The sequence below is a fragment of the Euphorbia lathyris genome, chromosome 8 (assembly GCF_963576675.1).
Source record: "Euphorbia lathyris chromosome 8, ddEupLath1.1, whole genome shotgun sequence".
Taxonomy (NCBI): domain Eukaryota; kingdom Viridiplantae; phylum Streptophyta; class Magnoliopsida; order Malpighiales; family Euphorbiaceae; genus Euphorbia; species Euphorbia lathyris.
The window spans coordinates 51,238,092-51,250,872 of NC_088917.1; the positions used below are offsets into that span (position 1 = coordinate 51,238,092).

The 12,781-nt window shown below is 41.5% G+C and overlaps 1 protein-coding gene across 2 annotated transcripts; it reads right to left on the minus strand.

The window, feature by feature from the left end:
• Positions 1-2,070: 2,070 nt before the first annotated feature.
• On the minus strand, positions 2,071-5,286 carry LOC136203484 (pentatricopeptide repeat-containing protein At1g80150, mitochondrial). 2 transcript variants are annotated; one of them, XM_065994644.1, is made up of 3 exons: positions 3,675-5,286; positions 3,379-3,580; positions 2,071-2,548 (listed from the first exon to the last, which is right to left on the minus strand). In XM_065994644.1, the coding sequence occupies exons 1-2, from the start codon at positions 4,768-4,770 to the stop codon at positions 3,393-3,395; spliced, it is 1,284 nt and encodes a 427-aa protein (XP_065850716.1). In that variant the 5' UTR covers positions 4,771-5,286; the 3' UTR covers positions 2,071-2,548; positions 3,379-3,392. The 2 variants fall into 2 exon arrangements, with proteins under 2 accessions (XP_065850716.1, XP_065850715.1); XM_065994643.1 differs by having other exon boundaries at positions 3,397-3,580; positions 3,675-5,284.
• Between the last annotated feature and the right edge of the window lie 7,495 nt (positions 5,287-12,781).

Genomic DNA, 12,781 nt, shown 5'->3' on the forward strand with positions numbered 1-12,781 from the left:
TATATCTTACAACAATTGTCTATAGAACACTAAACCCTTATAACATATGCCTTCCTATACTTCTATTCCTTTATTTTCCTCCATTCCTCCCTTGGTTTCTTCCGCTTGCTCAATTATTCCTTCTTCTCCTACTATTTCTGCCTCTATTTGACCTCCTCGAAGCCGTTTTGGTCGCCCTCTTAAAACTCGTTCTTGGCTCTAAGATTTTGTAGCCCATACTACCACATCTCTTTCTCCTTCTTCTCATGTTCCAATTTTACCTTCTTTTAGTCCTTCTCATTTCACTTTTCTCACAGCCATTGATGCCTCTATTGAGCCAACTACCTATTACCAAGCTAGTTCTAACCATCAATGGGTCTTTAGAAGATAATCACACTTGATAACTTACCTCTTTACCTAAAGGTAAAAAAAACCATCTTTACTCATTGGGTTTTTCGCATTAAACGTAATCATGGTGGTTATATTGCTCGTTATAAAGCACATTTGGTAGCCGGTGGTTACAACCAAGCTCATGGTATTGATTATCTTGAGAGTTTGTCTCATGTTGCTGAAGTTGTTACTGTTCGTTTTATGGTCACTATTGCTGCCACTAAAACTTGACCTATTCATCAAATTGACATTAATAATACTTATCTTTATGATTTTGTTGATGAGGATATTTATCTTCAACCTCCCGTCGGATATCTCAAAGCTCAACTCAATCAAGTTTATAAATTGAGAAAATCTCTTCATGGTCTCAAACAAGTCGGTCGATAATGGAATGAGGAATTTACATCTCAAATTCTTGTTTATGGCTTTAAAAAATCTGATTGTAATCATTGCCTTTTCATAGAACTTTCTTGTCTTTATACTTTATGTTGATGATATTCTACTTACTGGAAATTTTGAATCGGAAATTCATTAAGCAACTTTTACATTCTCTTTTTACTATTAGAGACCTTATCCTTCCAAATACTTACTACTTGATATCTGTCTCACCACCGCCCATTCATTTTCGTGTCTTATGCAACATTCTTTTAACTTTGACCCCTCCTTTGGTACTCCTCTTGCTTCTCCTGGTCAATGTCGTCGTTTGATCGGACAATTAGTTTATTTAAATTTTACCCGTCCTGACATTAGGTTTACTATTCAACAACTTAGTCAATCCATGCAACAACCTTGTTCTCATCATTACCTCTTTTGTTATTTAAATGGCACTATTCACTATGGTCTTTCTTATAGTGCTTCTAATTCTTCTTGTGTTTCCGCTTATTGTGATGTCGATCGGGGACGTTGTAAAGAGACTATGTGGTCCATTAGTTGCTATTGCATATTTTTTGGTTCGTCTTTAGTCTCTTGGAAGGCCAAAAAGCGACCCACCGTTAGCAAGTCCTCTATTGAGGCCGAATACCGTAACATGACAAGCACTAATTGTGAACTCAAATGGATTTCTTATTTATTACGTGAATTTCATATTCCTTTGCCTTTACCTATTACACTTTATTGTGATGATAAGGTCGTTATCCATATTGCTTCTAATCCGATTTTTCATGAACGCACCAAATACTTAGATATCGACTGTCACATTGTTCGTGAAGATCTTACTTTTGATTTCCTCACAACTCCACATGTTTCTTACTTTTGATTTCCTCACAACTCCACATGTTTCTACCTGGCATAAGCTCGCTAATATTCTCACCAAGCCCTTATCCGCTCCTTCTCTTTGCTTTTTTCTTTCCAAGATGGATTTTGTTTCTTCTCGACTTCCACTTTGAGGGTCGATCACAATTTGAGAATTTTGAAATGAGAGAAAGGTTTTTGGAACCAAAGAAGTTAGGTTTTTTTCTTACCATGTAGATTAGGGTAGAAGTACGACGTGACATCTGAGTGTGAAGTGAATAACGACACAATTAATGTGTCAATTTCTATCAATGAAACCTTTAATTATATCATTTGCTAAACATTAGAACTGAAAATTGCACTTACAAACTAAATTAGCTCTCCTAAAGAAACCTTGAGACTATGAATTGATCAAAGGCAAAAGACAAATTTCTAATTTCTAATTCTCAATATCATAATAAGAGACCAACAAATGCAATGAGAAGGTTTTCATAACTTGAAAATTTCTATGTTGTATTGTATAGCGTACATGTAGCAGATAATCTATGTTTAAGACTTGTTGTGAATTAATTCTATGTATCACCTCAAAAAATGGTTGTAATTCAGAAGCCTTTTCCATCCCAAATCTTTTGTGATGCTCAATGCTCATGTATGTCATTCCAGCTTTTCCTACTTTTTATCACCAGTCTATGCACCTGTTTTTTGGGGGATAAAGAAAATAGCCTGTTCTTCAACCTTAATGACAATCTATTTACGTTTAGAAGCCTCAAAATCCATACCACAGTTCACAAGTATAACTACATCCTTGTCCACCCAGCCGACATGTTATATATACCACGAGCTTCATTTGGAACTCGTTTGCAGCTGATGGAATTCCAACAATTTGTCTGTTGAGCGAAAAATGTTCTAAGGCTTCTCTTCAATGAGCTTGTGAGTCGTAACCTCCATCCTGCAAATTCAACCAACAAACATGATTCCTTTATAATCGAGTTCGAGTATAGCAGTAGCTCTCTATTGTATTTGCAATGTCTTTCTCCCTGTTCTTAGTTTATAATCATACATATCATTACAAGGGGAAACATGTATTTATGGGATGGGACTCTCAGCAAGGAAATCAAACAAGACAGTGATTTACAGAATTTTCAGGATGCAAATTTGAGAGGAACAGAAATTTCGACACGCATGTCTGCTAGATGTTAAAGAACTTCAACTTTATTCTTTTAAAGCCATAAAGACAAAGTTCAAGCTATTATTCCACAGTATATTCTAGTCTTGCAACATTACAACAATACTGATTGAGGTAAACCCTATTAAAACCCATGATCAAGAAGCTGATATATAGCTACCAGTTACAAGTGTTCATTGCATCAACTACTTGGAAAACATGAAAACGAACAAAACATGCCGCTTACCTATATTAACCTCTAAGAAATATATAAGGAGATTGTCAGCTTCTGTCTATTGATCATTGGACTCTTCAATCTAACACGCTGGAAACAAGGAATTACTAGATGCATGTCTAAGAGATAAAATTTAACATCAAACTAGAATTTCAGTTACAGGCCTACTTAGCATACAACTCTTCGTATGAAGCCTAAACTAATATAATAGAGCTAAAATTTGAATTTCTGCCAGCAGTTATACTCGTATGTGGCTAACCTAAATCGATATATGGCTTGCCCTTAATGTCATACAAAGCAGGCTAGAGAAAAATGCTCAAATTATATGTATACTCACACTTGACCACAAAAAGAATTTGCCTTACAAGTAGCAACTTACAAGAATTAGGGCACTCACCAATAGAAGTTTGATTTCATCATTATTGAGCTGGTACAATAAATTAATTGAAGAAAATATATGAACTGCTGTGAGGCTCGGAGCGCATTTGTTTCTGCAAATCTACCATGAGTAAAAAGAATAGCTAGCCCTGTTAAGCTGTTGACTAAATAATCAAGTCTTCTAAAAATGTCAGTCATCTGATCTGTCATACAATATGGAGTGGAAAGAACTCAATTGCTTTGAAGAAAAAGGAGGCACTCTTCTATGAGCTAATGTCAAAATCATCTTAGCCTTACCGAAATGCCCGCTCTTCTTCAGCCCATAAAGCAGTGAATGAATGGTATCCACATTCAGAAACCAACTCTTTCTCATGCAGTCTTTGCACATTGTATATGCCAAATCAAACTCCTTACCCTTACATAAATAATGAATCATGGTTTGGTAAATTTTCACATTGGGCTTATACCCTTTACCATGTAAAGCTGAGTACACCCTTTTGGCCATCTCAAGATTCCCACCCTGACAAAACCCTTTGATAACCAAATTGTAAGTAACTTCGTCAGGCGCAATCCCAATTCTCTGCATCAAATCCATTACATCATTAGCATGCCATGATTGCCTTATTTTGACAAGATACTGAATCCTAACATTAAAGGTTGCAAGGTTGGGTAAGCACCCCTTAAGCACCATAAGGTTCCACAAGCCATTACCAATCTCAGATTGATTTTTCTTATAAAATGCCGACACAAGTGTTGTATATGTAACCACATCAGGTCTTATCCCCAACTGTTCAGTTTGCACCATGACCAGATATGCTTTATCCAAAATATTCATTTCACAGAAAGACTTAATAACAATGTTAATTGAATAGGTATCATATATAATGTTAAACTTCTCAGTAGCATCGCTAAGAAATTCCCTAATAGCTCCTAGATCACGAGACACTGTCAAAACTTTAAGGGCAGCATTGAAAGATTTAGCAGTTCTCTTACACCCATACAAATGCATATCATAAAAAGTATCAATAGCATGCTTAGTCATTCCTGCCTTACCATATAGCATTATAATCCTCACAATAAACCCTTCACGCCTACCTTGTGGAAGAGTTTTTTGGTGCTCAAGCAAATGCTCAATGTAATCGAACCGGCGAGCTCCAGCTAAACGAGAAACAGTATCTTCAAATGCAAAACGATTCTCAACCACGAGCTTATTCTGAGCATTGGCTTTGAAAAGTTTAAATAACTTATCAGGGTCTCGCTCAGCTTTTAGCTTAATAAGGGCAGGTTCCTCCAAAGGTTTTTCAATGTGCTTAGGTACAACTGCAGGACTACCAGTTGATGCAATTACAGCAGCAGAGTGGCAGAATCTGCGAATTGGTCGCATAGAGAGCATATTATAGGTTCGCCCTCAAATTGAAACATACCCATACAGCAACCACAAAACCATATGCCCTAACTGCTATAAATCTTCAATACCCATTTGCGAAAACTGGGCTTGAAACACCTCAGTACTTCGAGATGAACTATATCCTATGAAAATTTGTCTCAAACAGAAGCATCCCTATCCACAAAAGACAGCATCCATATAACCCAAAAATTTCAATCCTGACAATAGCACATTCAGTGAGGACTTAAACACAAATACAGCCAAGATTCCTTGCTGAAATTTGGCATAATTGATTCAAATTTCCTGCAATAGCCAGACAATGGATGAAACCAAGAATAATGGGTGGGAAGAGAAAGAGAGGGATGATTGAGAGAGGAAAAACAGGGAACGACAGGCAAGAGACTGACGGCGACGCAAGAAACAACGGCTGAGGAACGCAGCGACTTACAGCCGTCGATGCTTATAGAGAAGTGGCAAGGGAGAAGAGTTAGAGAAAAAGGAGAAGGTTTAGGGTTGAATCTCATTTTCGATCTATCATCCATACACTACCTCAAAACTGCGTAGTTTTGGGGTTGGACGAACAAAAATATCTATTTCTTTTTACCAAAAATAAAATTTGGTTTGGTTTTTTTTTTCACTTAAACCATTATTTAGGCTCCGTCAATCCATAGTTTTATTATGGGTGTTGTTAAACATAGCCTTGATGACTTGTGGAGAATTTCCGATTTGCTTCCGTCCCTGTGGGGGCGTCGTTGGGTTCGACGGGGGGAAGCTCTGATGCCAAAATCAGTATAAAGTATGAAAGAGCAAACTGAATTGACAAAGTAGGGTTTCTAGGATTGTGTGAACGTGTACCTTGATAGCTTGAGATGCAAGTTATATATAGTCATGAAGTTGTAACCTTTAGTAACTAGAAAGTCTCCATTAATGCTTCATTAATGGCGGTTATTGGTTTCCTTCAAGTATGCCCGTTAGCTTATTAATAGCTTATTAATGGTCTTTATTGCGAGATCGGCTCAGCTGTTCCGCTGGCGGATTGAGAGGTTATGTCGGATCGCCACATAGACATGAATGCGGATCTCTTGTGGCGAAGTCTTGGTGATCCGCCTGTCGGATCTCCTTGCTTGATACGCCATTACATCTCGGTATCAGGTGATCAATAAGCGGCCGTTCTAGGCGAATATCTCCTTTGATCCTTTGGATAATATCCCAATGTTATCAGAAGCCCCCCTAAAGTTCCTTTAAAGTCCTTTAGGGCTTTTGAGCTTCTTCGCGTGCCATCATGATGACTTGCATTGATGGTCACTTTGTTCGATGCCAATCGATGGGTGACACGTGTCGTAAGCGCGCCGCTCGAGGAAAGAGGAAACGTCTTCTTCCTTCCTCTCTTTCTCTTTCCACTCCATTTGCATTCCTCTTCCATTTTCCTTCGAGTTTTTTGCCCAGAGTCTCTCGGAGTTCAGAATCCTCAAAGCCTTAACTCCCATGTAAGTTAATCTTTTCATTCTATTTTTCTGAATGTTTAGGAGTTCTTCTTCATCCTCCGAGTCTACATTTGAACTTTTTAATTTGACCACTTCTTCCGAAATCGTAGTTAGCTGGACTTCTTCTTCTTCGGAAAATTCTGATTCTTCCGAAGGTACTGTCAGTTGTGACTTAGCTGAGTTGCGTAACTCGGCGCGTAATAGCAATCGAACTCATTCAGATAGGATTCAGAACTTTCCCGTCGTCGTCACCTGTTTTTCTCCGGCAGTAGATTCTAGGCGACTTTCGGGGATGGAGGCATCTTCTTCAGCCCCATCTAGGAAAAAGGCGCCTCGTGCGGAATCCACTTCCTCCCGTATGAGCGCCGCGGATCTAGCAAATCTGGCGGATCGCTTTCCTTGGATAAAAGATTACGAGACTAAATTGGCAGAAGCTCATCAGAGACCCGCCTGTCCGCCAACGGGGTATTTATCTGTATACAGTTGTCACGTAGAAAGAGGGTTCCGGCTTCCTCTTCCTAAGATGATGGCGGACATCTTAGCTTACTTTGACATCACTGTCAGCCAGCTGCATCCAAATGGTTGGTTAGATGTAGCTCTGGATTGTTATTTAGCTTCAAATTTAGGGATAGTTTGTAACCCCCGAGTCTTCCGAACACTTCACAAACCAACGAAACGAAAGGCCGAGTCCTTTTACACCTTTGCTAAATTTGGTACCTATTCGCCGTTCTCTGGCAAGATGTCCAATGTCCATCTCTGGGATGAGAAATTTTTCTATATAAAGATAAGGGAGGGCGAGTCTCTAGGCTTTCCGTCGGTTTGGAATGCCAAACCTTTGCATATGGCTGGAGACATGCGTATACTGATGGACAGTGATGAGAGAGTGGCAGAAATCATGAAAGTGTCAAGGCGGATGCCTGGACATACGCTGACGCCTTGGACTTCATGATGAATGATATTCCCTTGATCCGCCAGGATGGGGATAAGACCTCTTATGTGAAGTTTACAGAACTCGATGAAGGTAACTTTGTTTTTCCTTAGACTTTGATTATTTTATGGTTCTTTTGCCAGGGGTTTGTCTAAGGCCAGTCACGCTCTTGTAGAGAAACGCAAGAAACTGAAGGAGGATGAGGCTCGAAAGAAGGGGCAGGCAGCGGATCCCCAGAAGGGTGCAGAAAAGCGTCCCGCTGATACAATGGCTGATCTTCCTCTGTAGAAGAAGAAGAAGCCTACAACTTCCGGCGGACGAAAGTTTATGGCGGATGCCATGAGAGCCGCGATGCCCACTGTGGAGAAAGAACAGGTAAGCTGCTTTAATGTTTCTTTTCTCCATATTGTGAATCTAAGTTTTGACCTTCCAATCCTTGTGCAGATGGTGAAGCCTGATCTAGGCGGTTACTGGTCCGCCAAATATGGTGACGAGGGATCCCTAAGGCATGAATCCGTCATCAATGACCTGGACGAAGCTCTTGGTCAATTAGGCGAGGTGCGGAAGAGTCAAAACCAGATCCCGGGATCAGCCCATGTTCAGATGGGAAAAACGGAGCTTCTCACAGTAAGTTCCTTCTATCCTTTTGCATTTTTGGATGAAAGAGTGATCTCCTTTGGGGAGAGTTTTGCTGTTGTTCTTTCGCTTGAATGGGCCTTTGCATTGACAGGTATACACCCGTATGCGTGCCATAGAAGCGGATCTCCTTCAAGGAGTGGCGGATAAGGCAACCATAGAAAGGTTGGAGAAAGAGATCGTCGTTGCCAATGCGAACGCTGCGTCCGCCATTGCCCTAAAGGATGCTGAGATCCTTAAATTGAAGAAACAAATGGATGCGGACGCTAAAGAACATGAAGCTGCTTTAGAGGACACGGAGATCTTGGTAGGGGAGCGAGCTTACTACTATGGCGAATGGATCATGGCGTATGTTCAACTAGCATATCCCGAGATTGATTTTACAGATCCGGAGTTCGTGGTTCCTGACGTGGATGTGGTCCTTAAGTATCGCAAAATCCCGGAAGTCAAGGACTACATCCGCGATCATATTCGCAATGTGATGAATGGATCCACCGAAGAAAGCAAACCCCTTGTCAACCCCGCGCCAGAGGACCTCGATAAAGTGCTTCCAAAGGCGAGTGACCAGAATGAGGAGCTGATAACCGATGATACCATTCCTCAAGGAGAAATTATTTCTGTAGAGAAGGAAGCCCCACTGGAGGGCGCATCTAATGTAAAAGATGCTAAGGAGGATGCTCCTGTAAATGTTTAGTTTTGTAAAACTAAGTACAATTTTTAATCCTTGCTATAACTATTTATGTTTACTTTATGCTTTGTGCAAGTAAATTTATAGACTTTAGGATTGATTTGAAGTAGGTGGCCAGCCATACCCCATGGTGTGAACCTTTGCGAAGGCTTAAGCTGCCTTAGGGGATTGATTTGCTTCCTATCTTTGAGGTGAATCGATCCGCCCTTAGGACTTATGAACCCTTCTTTGGGAAGGATGTAAGAGAGTGTAAAGATCTCGTGTCCGAGAAATGTTTTAACTCTATCTCTAATGGTGATCATTTAAGGATTGATCCGCCCATGAGATTGTTCTCCTATCTTCGAGGAGAAAAAGTAGCTATGTCGTGATAGCATTACTTTTTTGTGTGGGAAGCGATCGTTGGGTGCCCCCCTTCTTTTTTAGGCTGGAATATTTATATTGCTACAAGAAAATACTTAAAAAAGAATGTTGACAAAATAACAATTGCTTTTGATAACAGGTAGCAAAATTCTGGTCAACGTCCGTCCCTGTGGGGGCGTCGTTGGGTTCGACAGGGGGAAGCTCCGATGCCAAAGTCAGTAAGATGATTCAAGGAAACAAACTGAATTGACAAAGGTTGTAAGAATGTGTACCTTGATAACCTAGGGAATCAGGCTATATATAGCTGTGAAGTTGTAACCTTCAGGTAACTAGAAGGTCTCCATTAATGCTCTATTAATAGCGGTTACGAGTTATCTCTAACCTGGCAGGTAGCTAATTGATTACTCATTAATGATCTTTATGGCCGAGTCGGCGGCCAGCCATTATAGTGGCGAATCAGGTGAATGAAGAGATTCGCCTCATAGGTCCGCCAGCGGATCTCTCAGAACAGATCCTGGAGATCCGCCTGCCAGCTCCCCTTTGGGGATCACTACGAGGCGTTCCTGAGGTGAATATCCCTTTTAGTCCTCGGGTTAATATCATGATGTTATCAAAAGCCCCCCCAAAATGCCCTTAAAGTCCTTTATGGCTTTTGATCTTCCACGCGCCGTCATAAACACCTGCATTAATGAGCACACTGTTCAATGCCAATGGATGAATGACACGTGTAGTGGACGCACTGTCCTAGGAAGGAGAAAACTTTCTTCTTCCTCTCTCGCTTTCCCTTTCTTCTTCACTTCTTCGTTTTTTCTCTATTGCTTGAAGCTTTTTCCAGGAATTTTTCAGAGTTTCGCACCAAGCTTCCGATTTCTCATGTAAGTTTATTTTCTTTTGTTTAACTTTTCTCTGGATGTTTAGAAGTTCGTCTTCATCTTCTAGATCAACTTCAGAACTTTTTAATTCAACCTCTTCTCCCGAAATAGAAGTCGATTTTAGTTGGACTACTTCGTCATCGGAGAACTCTTCTTCTTCCGAGGGCACGATTAACTCTGATTTAGCTGGGTTTAGTAACTCGGCGCGTAATCATTACCAAACTCGTTCCACTAGGAACCCGACTCTTTTTACTTCTGTCTCCGGCGCCGTTCCGGCCGGTGCATCTAGGTGGTTTCCGGGGACAATGGCCTCTTCTTCAATTCCTCCTAAGAAAAAGAATCCCCGAGCAGAGTCTACTCCGTCTCGTATGAGCGCCGCGGATCTAGTGGATCTGGCGAATCGCTTCCCCTGGATCAAGAACTATGAGACTCAGCTTGCCGCATCTCATCAACGTCCTTCCTGTCCGCCTAGCGGTTTCCTTACAGTATACTGTAGTCATGTGGAGAGAGGATTCCGACTTCCTCTTCCAAAGATGATGGCGGACATCCTCTCCTACTTTGACATCATGGTTAGCCAGTTGCATCCCAACTGCTGGTTGGATATCGCTTTAGACTGCTACCTCGCCTCAAATTTAGGAGTAGTATATACGGGTCGTATCTTTAGATCTTTTCACAAACCATCAAAACAGAAGTTCGAATCCTATCTTTCGTTCGCCAAATTCGGAGTGTATTCGCCCTTTAGTGACAAAATGTCCAATGTTCATTGCTGGGATGAGCGATTCTTCTACGTGAAGATAAAAGATGGCGAACCACTGGGTTTTCCTTCATTTTGGAATCCCAGACCGTTACATATGGCGGGCGATATGCGAATTTTAATGGATAGTGATGAGAAGGTGGCGGAGCTCATGAAGCAGATCAAGGCGGATGCATGGACATATGCGGATGCCTTAGCTTTCATGATGAGTGATATTCCATTGATTCGCCGGGAAGGGGATCAATTCATTTACTCAAAGATTACGCAATTTGAGCAAGGTACCTTTCATTTCTTCGTGAACTTTGATTACTTTAATGTTTTCTTTGGCAGGGGTTTATCTAAGGCCAATCACGCTCTTGTAGAGAAGCGTAAGAAGTTTCTGGAGGCTGAAGCACGCAAGAAAGATCAAGCGGCGAATCCTCAAGCGGATACTGGAAAACGTCCTGCAGAAACAGTGGTTGAGCCGCCACTAAAGAGGAGGAAGCCTAGCACCACTGGAGGTCTCAAGCTTATGGCGGATGCCCTGAGGTCCGCCAAGCCTGCTGGGGAGATTGCACAGGTAGGTTACCTTTGATCTTTATTTGTTCATCAAGTTTTGGACTTGAGTTCTGACCCTCGAACGTTTGTGTAGACGGCGAAGCCCGATATTGGTGGATACTGGTCCGCCAAATTTGGAACCCAAGGTTCTTTCGAGAATGAATCCATTCTAAACGATTTGGATGAGGCCTTGGGTCAGGTGGGCGAAGTGCAGAGGAACCATAACCAGATTCCTGGTTCCATTCATGCGCAAAAGGGGAAAACGGAGCTCCTCATGGTGAGTTCCTTTAGCAAGGATTTCGTTTTGCGGAAAATACTGGTCCTTCATTCCCTTTTGCTTTTTGACTGAATTGTTTGTTTTTGGCAGTTGTATTCTCGCATACGTACCATGGAAACAGAACTCCTCCAAAACGTGGCGGATAAGGCAACCATCGAGAAGTTAGAGAAAGAGGTAGCGGAAGCCAATGCGAATATCGCTTCTGTTAATGCAAACCTCGCTTCCGCTAATGCCAACCTTGCTTCCGCCACAGCCGCCTTGGTTCTTAGGGACGCAGAAATTGAGAAGTTAAAGGCAAAGATAGTGTCTGATGCCAAAAGCCACGAGGACGCCCTTGGAAAAGCTGAATATATGGCGGGTGAGCAAGCCTTTTATTACGGCGAAATGCTCATAGCGTACTTCTCGCTGGCGCATCCTGAGACTAATTTCACAGATCTGCAATTCGCCGTCCCCGAACCAGAGGATGTGGCGAAATTCGACAAAATGTCAGATGCTAAGGAGTACCTCCGTGATTATGTTCGGAGATGGATGAAGGGGCCTATGGAGGAAACTAAGCCGTCCACTACTGTCATGTTAGATGAGCTTGAGGAGGTGCCCCCTAAGGCGGATGAAGGTCCGATTCTTGACCAGACTCTTCCCCTTGGCCCCACATCCTCTGTGGATAAGGAGGTATCTCCGGCTGGCGTATCTGTGGATGTGGAGAAGGAAGATCCCCAAGCAGGCGCCGTGAGCAAGGAAAGCGCGAAGGAGGATGCTCCCATTGTTACTTAGTTTGTTTTTATTTGTGACATTGTAAAAACGCTTTTAAGTACAATTTGCTTTAATCCTTTATGGAAGCTATGTTATTTTACCTTTACGTTTGCGTAAGGAAATATATATAGGCATCTAGGATTTGGAGTAGGTGGCCAGCCATACTCCATTGTATGAACCTTTGTGAAGGTTAGAAGCTGTTCTATTCCTTCTAGAGGAAGTAAAGCTGCCCAGGGGATCAATTTGCTACCTATCTTTGAGGTGAAGTGATCCGCCCGTAGGACTTGTGAATCCTTCTCTGGGAAGGATAAGAGAGTGTAAAGACCTTGCTTCCAAGGATCGTTTTAACTCTATTGGAGATTGGGATCCGCTTAGAGACGGATCCGCCCATAAGATTGATGTTCTTATGTCTTTAAGGCGAAAAGAAAGTAGCTATAAGATAGCGATACGTTGTAAATATGGAGAGCGTTGGATGCCCCCTTTCTTTTTAAGACTGGAATATTGATATTGCTGCAATAAACTTTAAAAAGAATATAGATAATAGAACAAATGATGTTTATTAATGGGAGAAATGCTTTATTACAGCAAGTAGGTCTTATAGGTGAGCCTCGTTAAAACCTTTAATAAGAAAACCACATGGGAAAAAAGCTTATTAAAGGAAAAAGAGTACTCAAGACCGTGTGTACACTTCATTTTCTGACAAAATATTTGCGGAGATTTTGGAGGTTCCA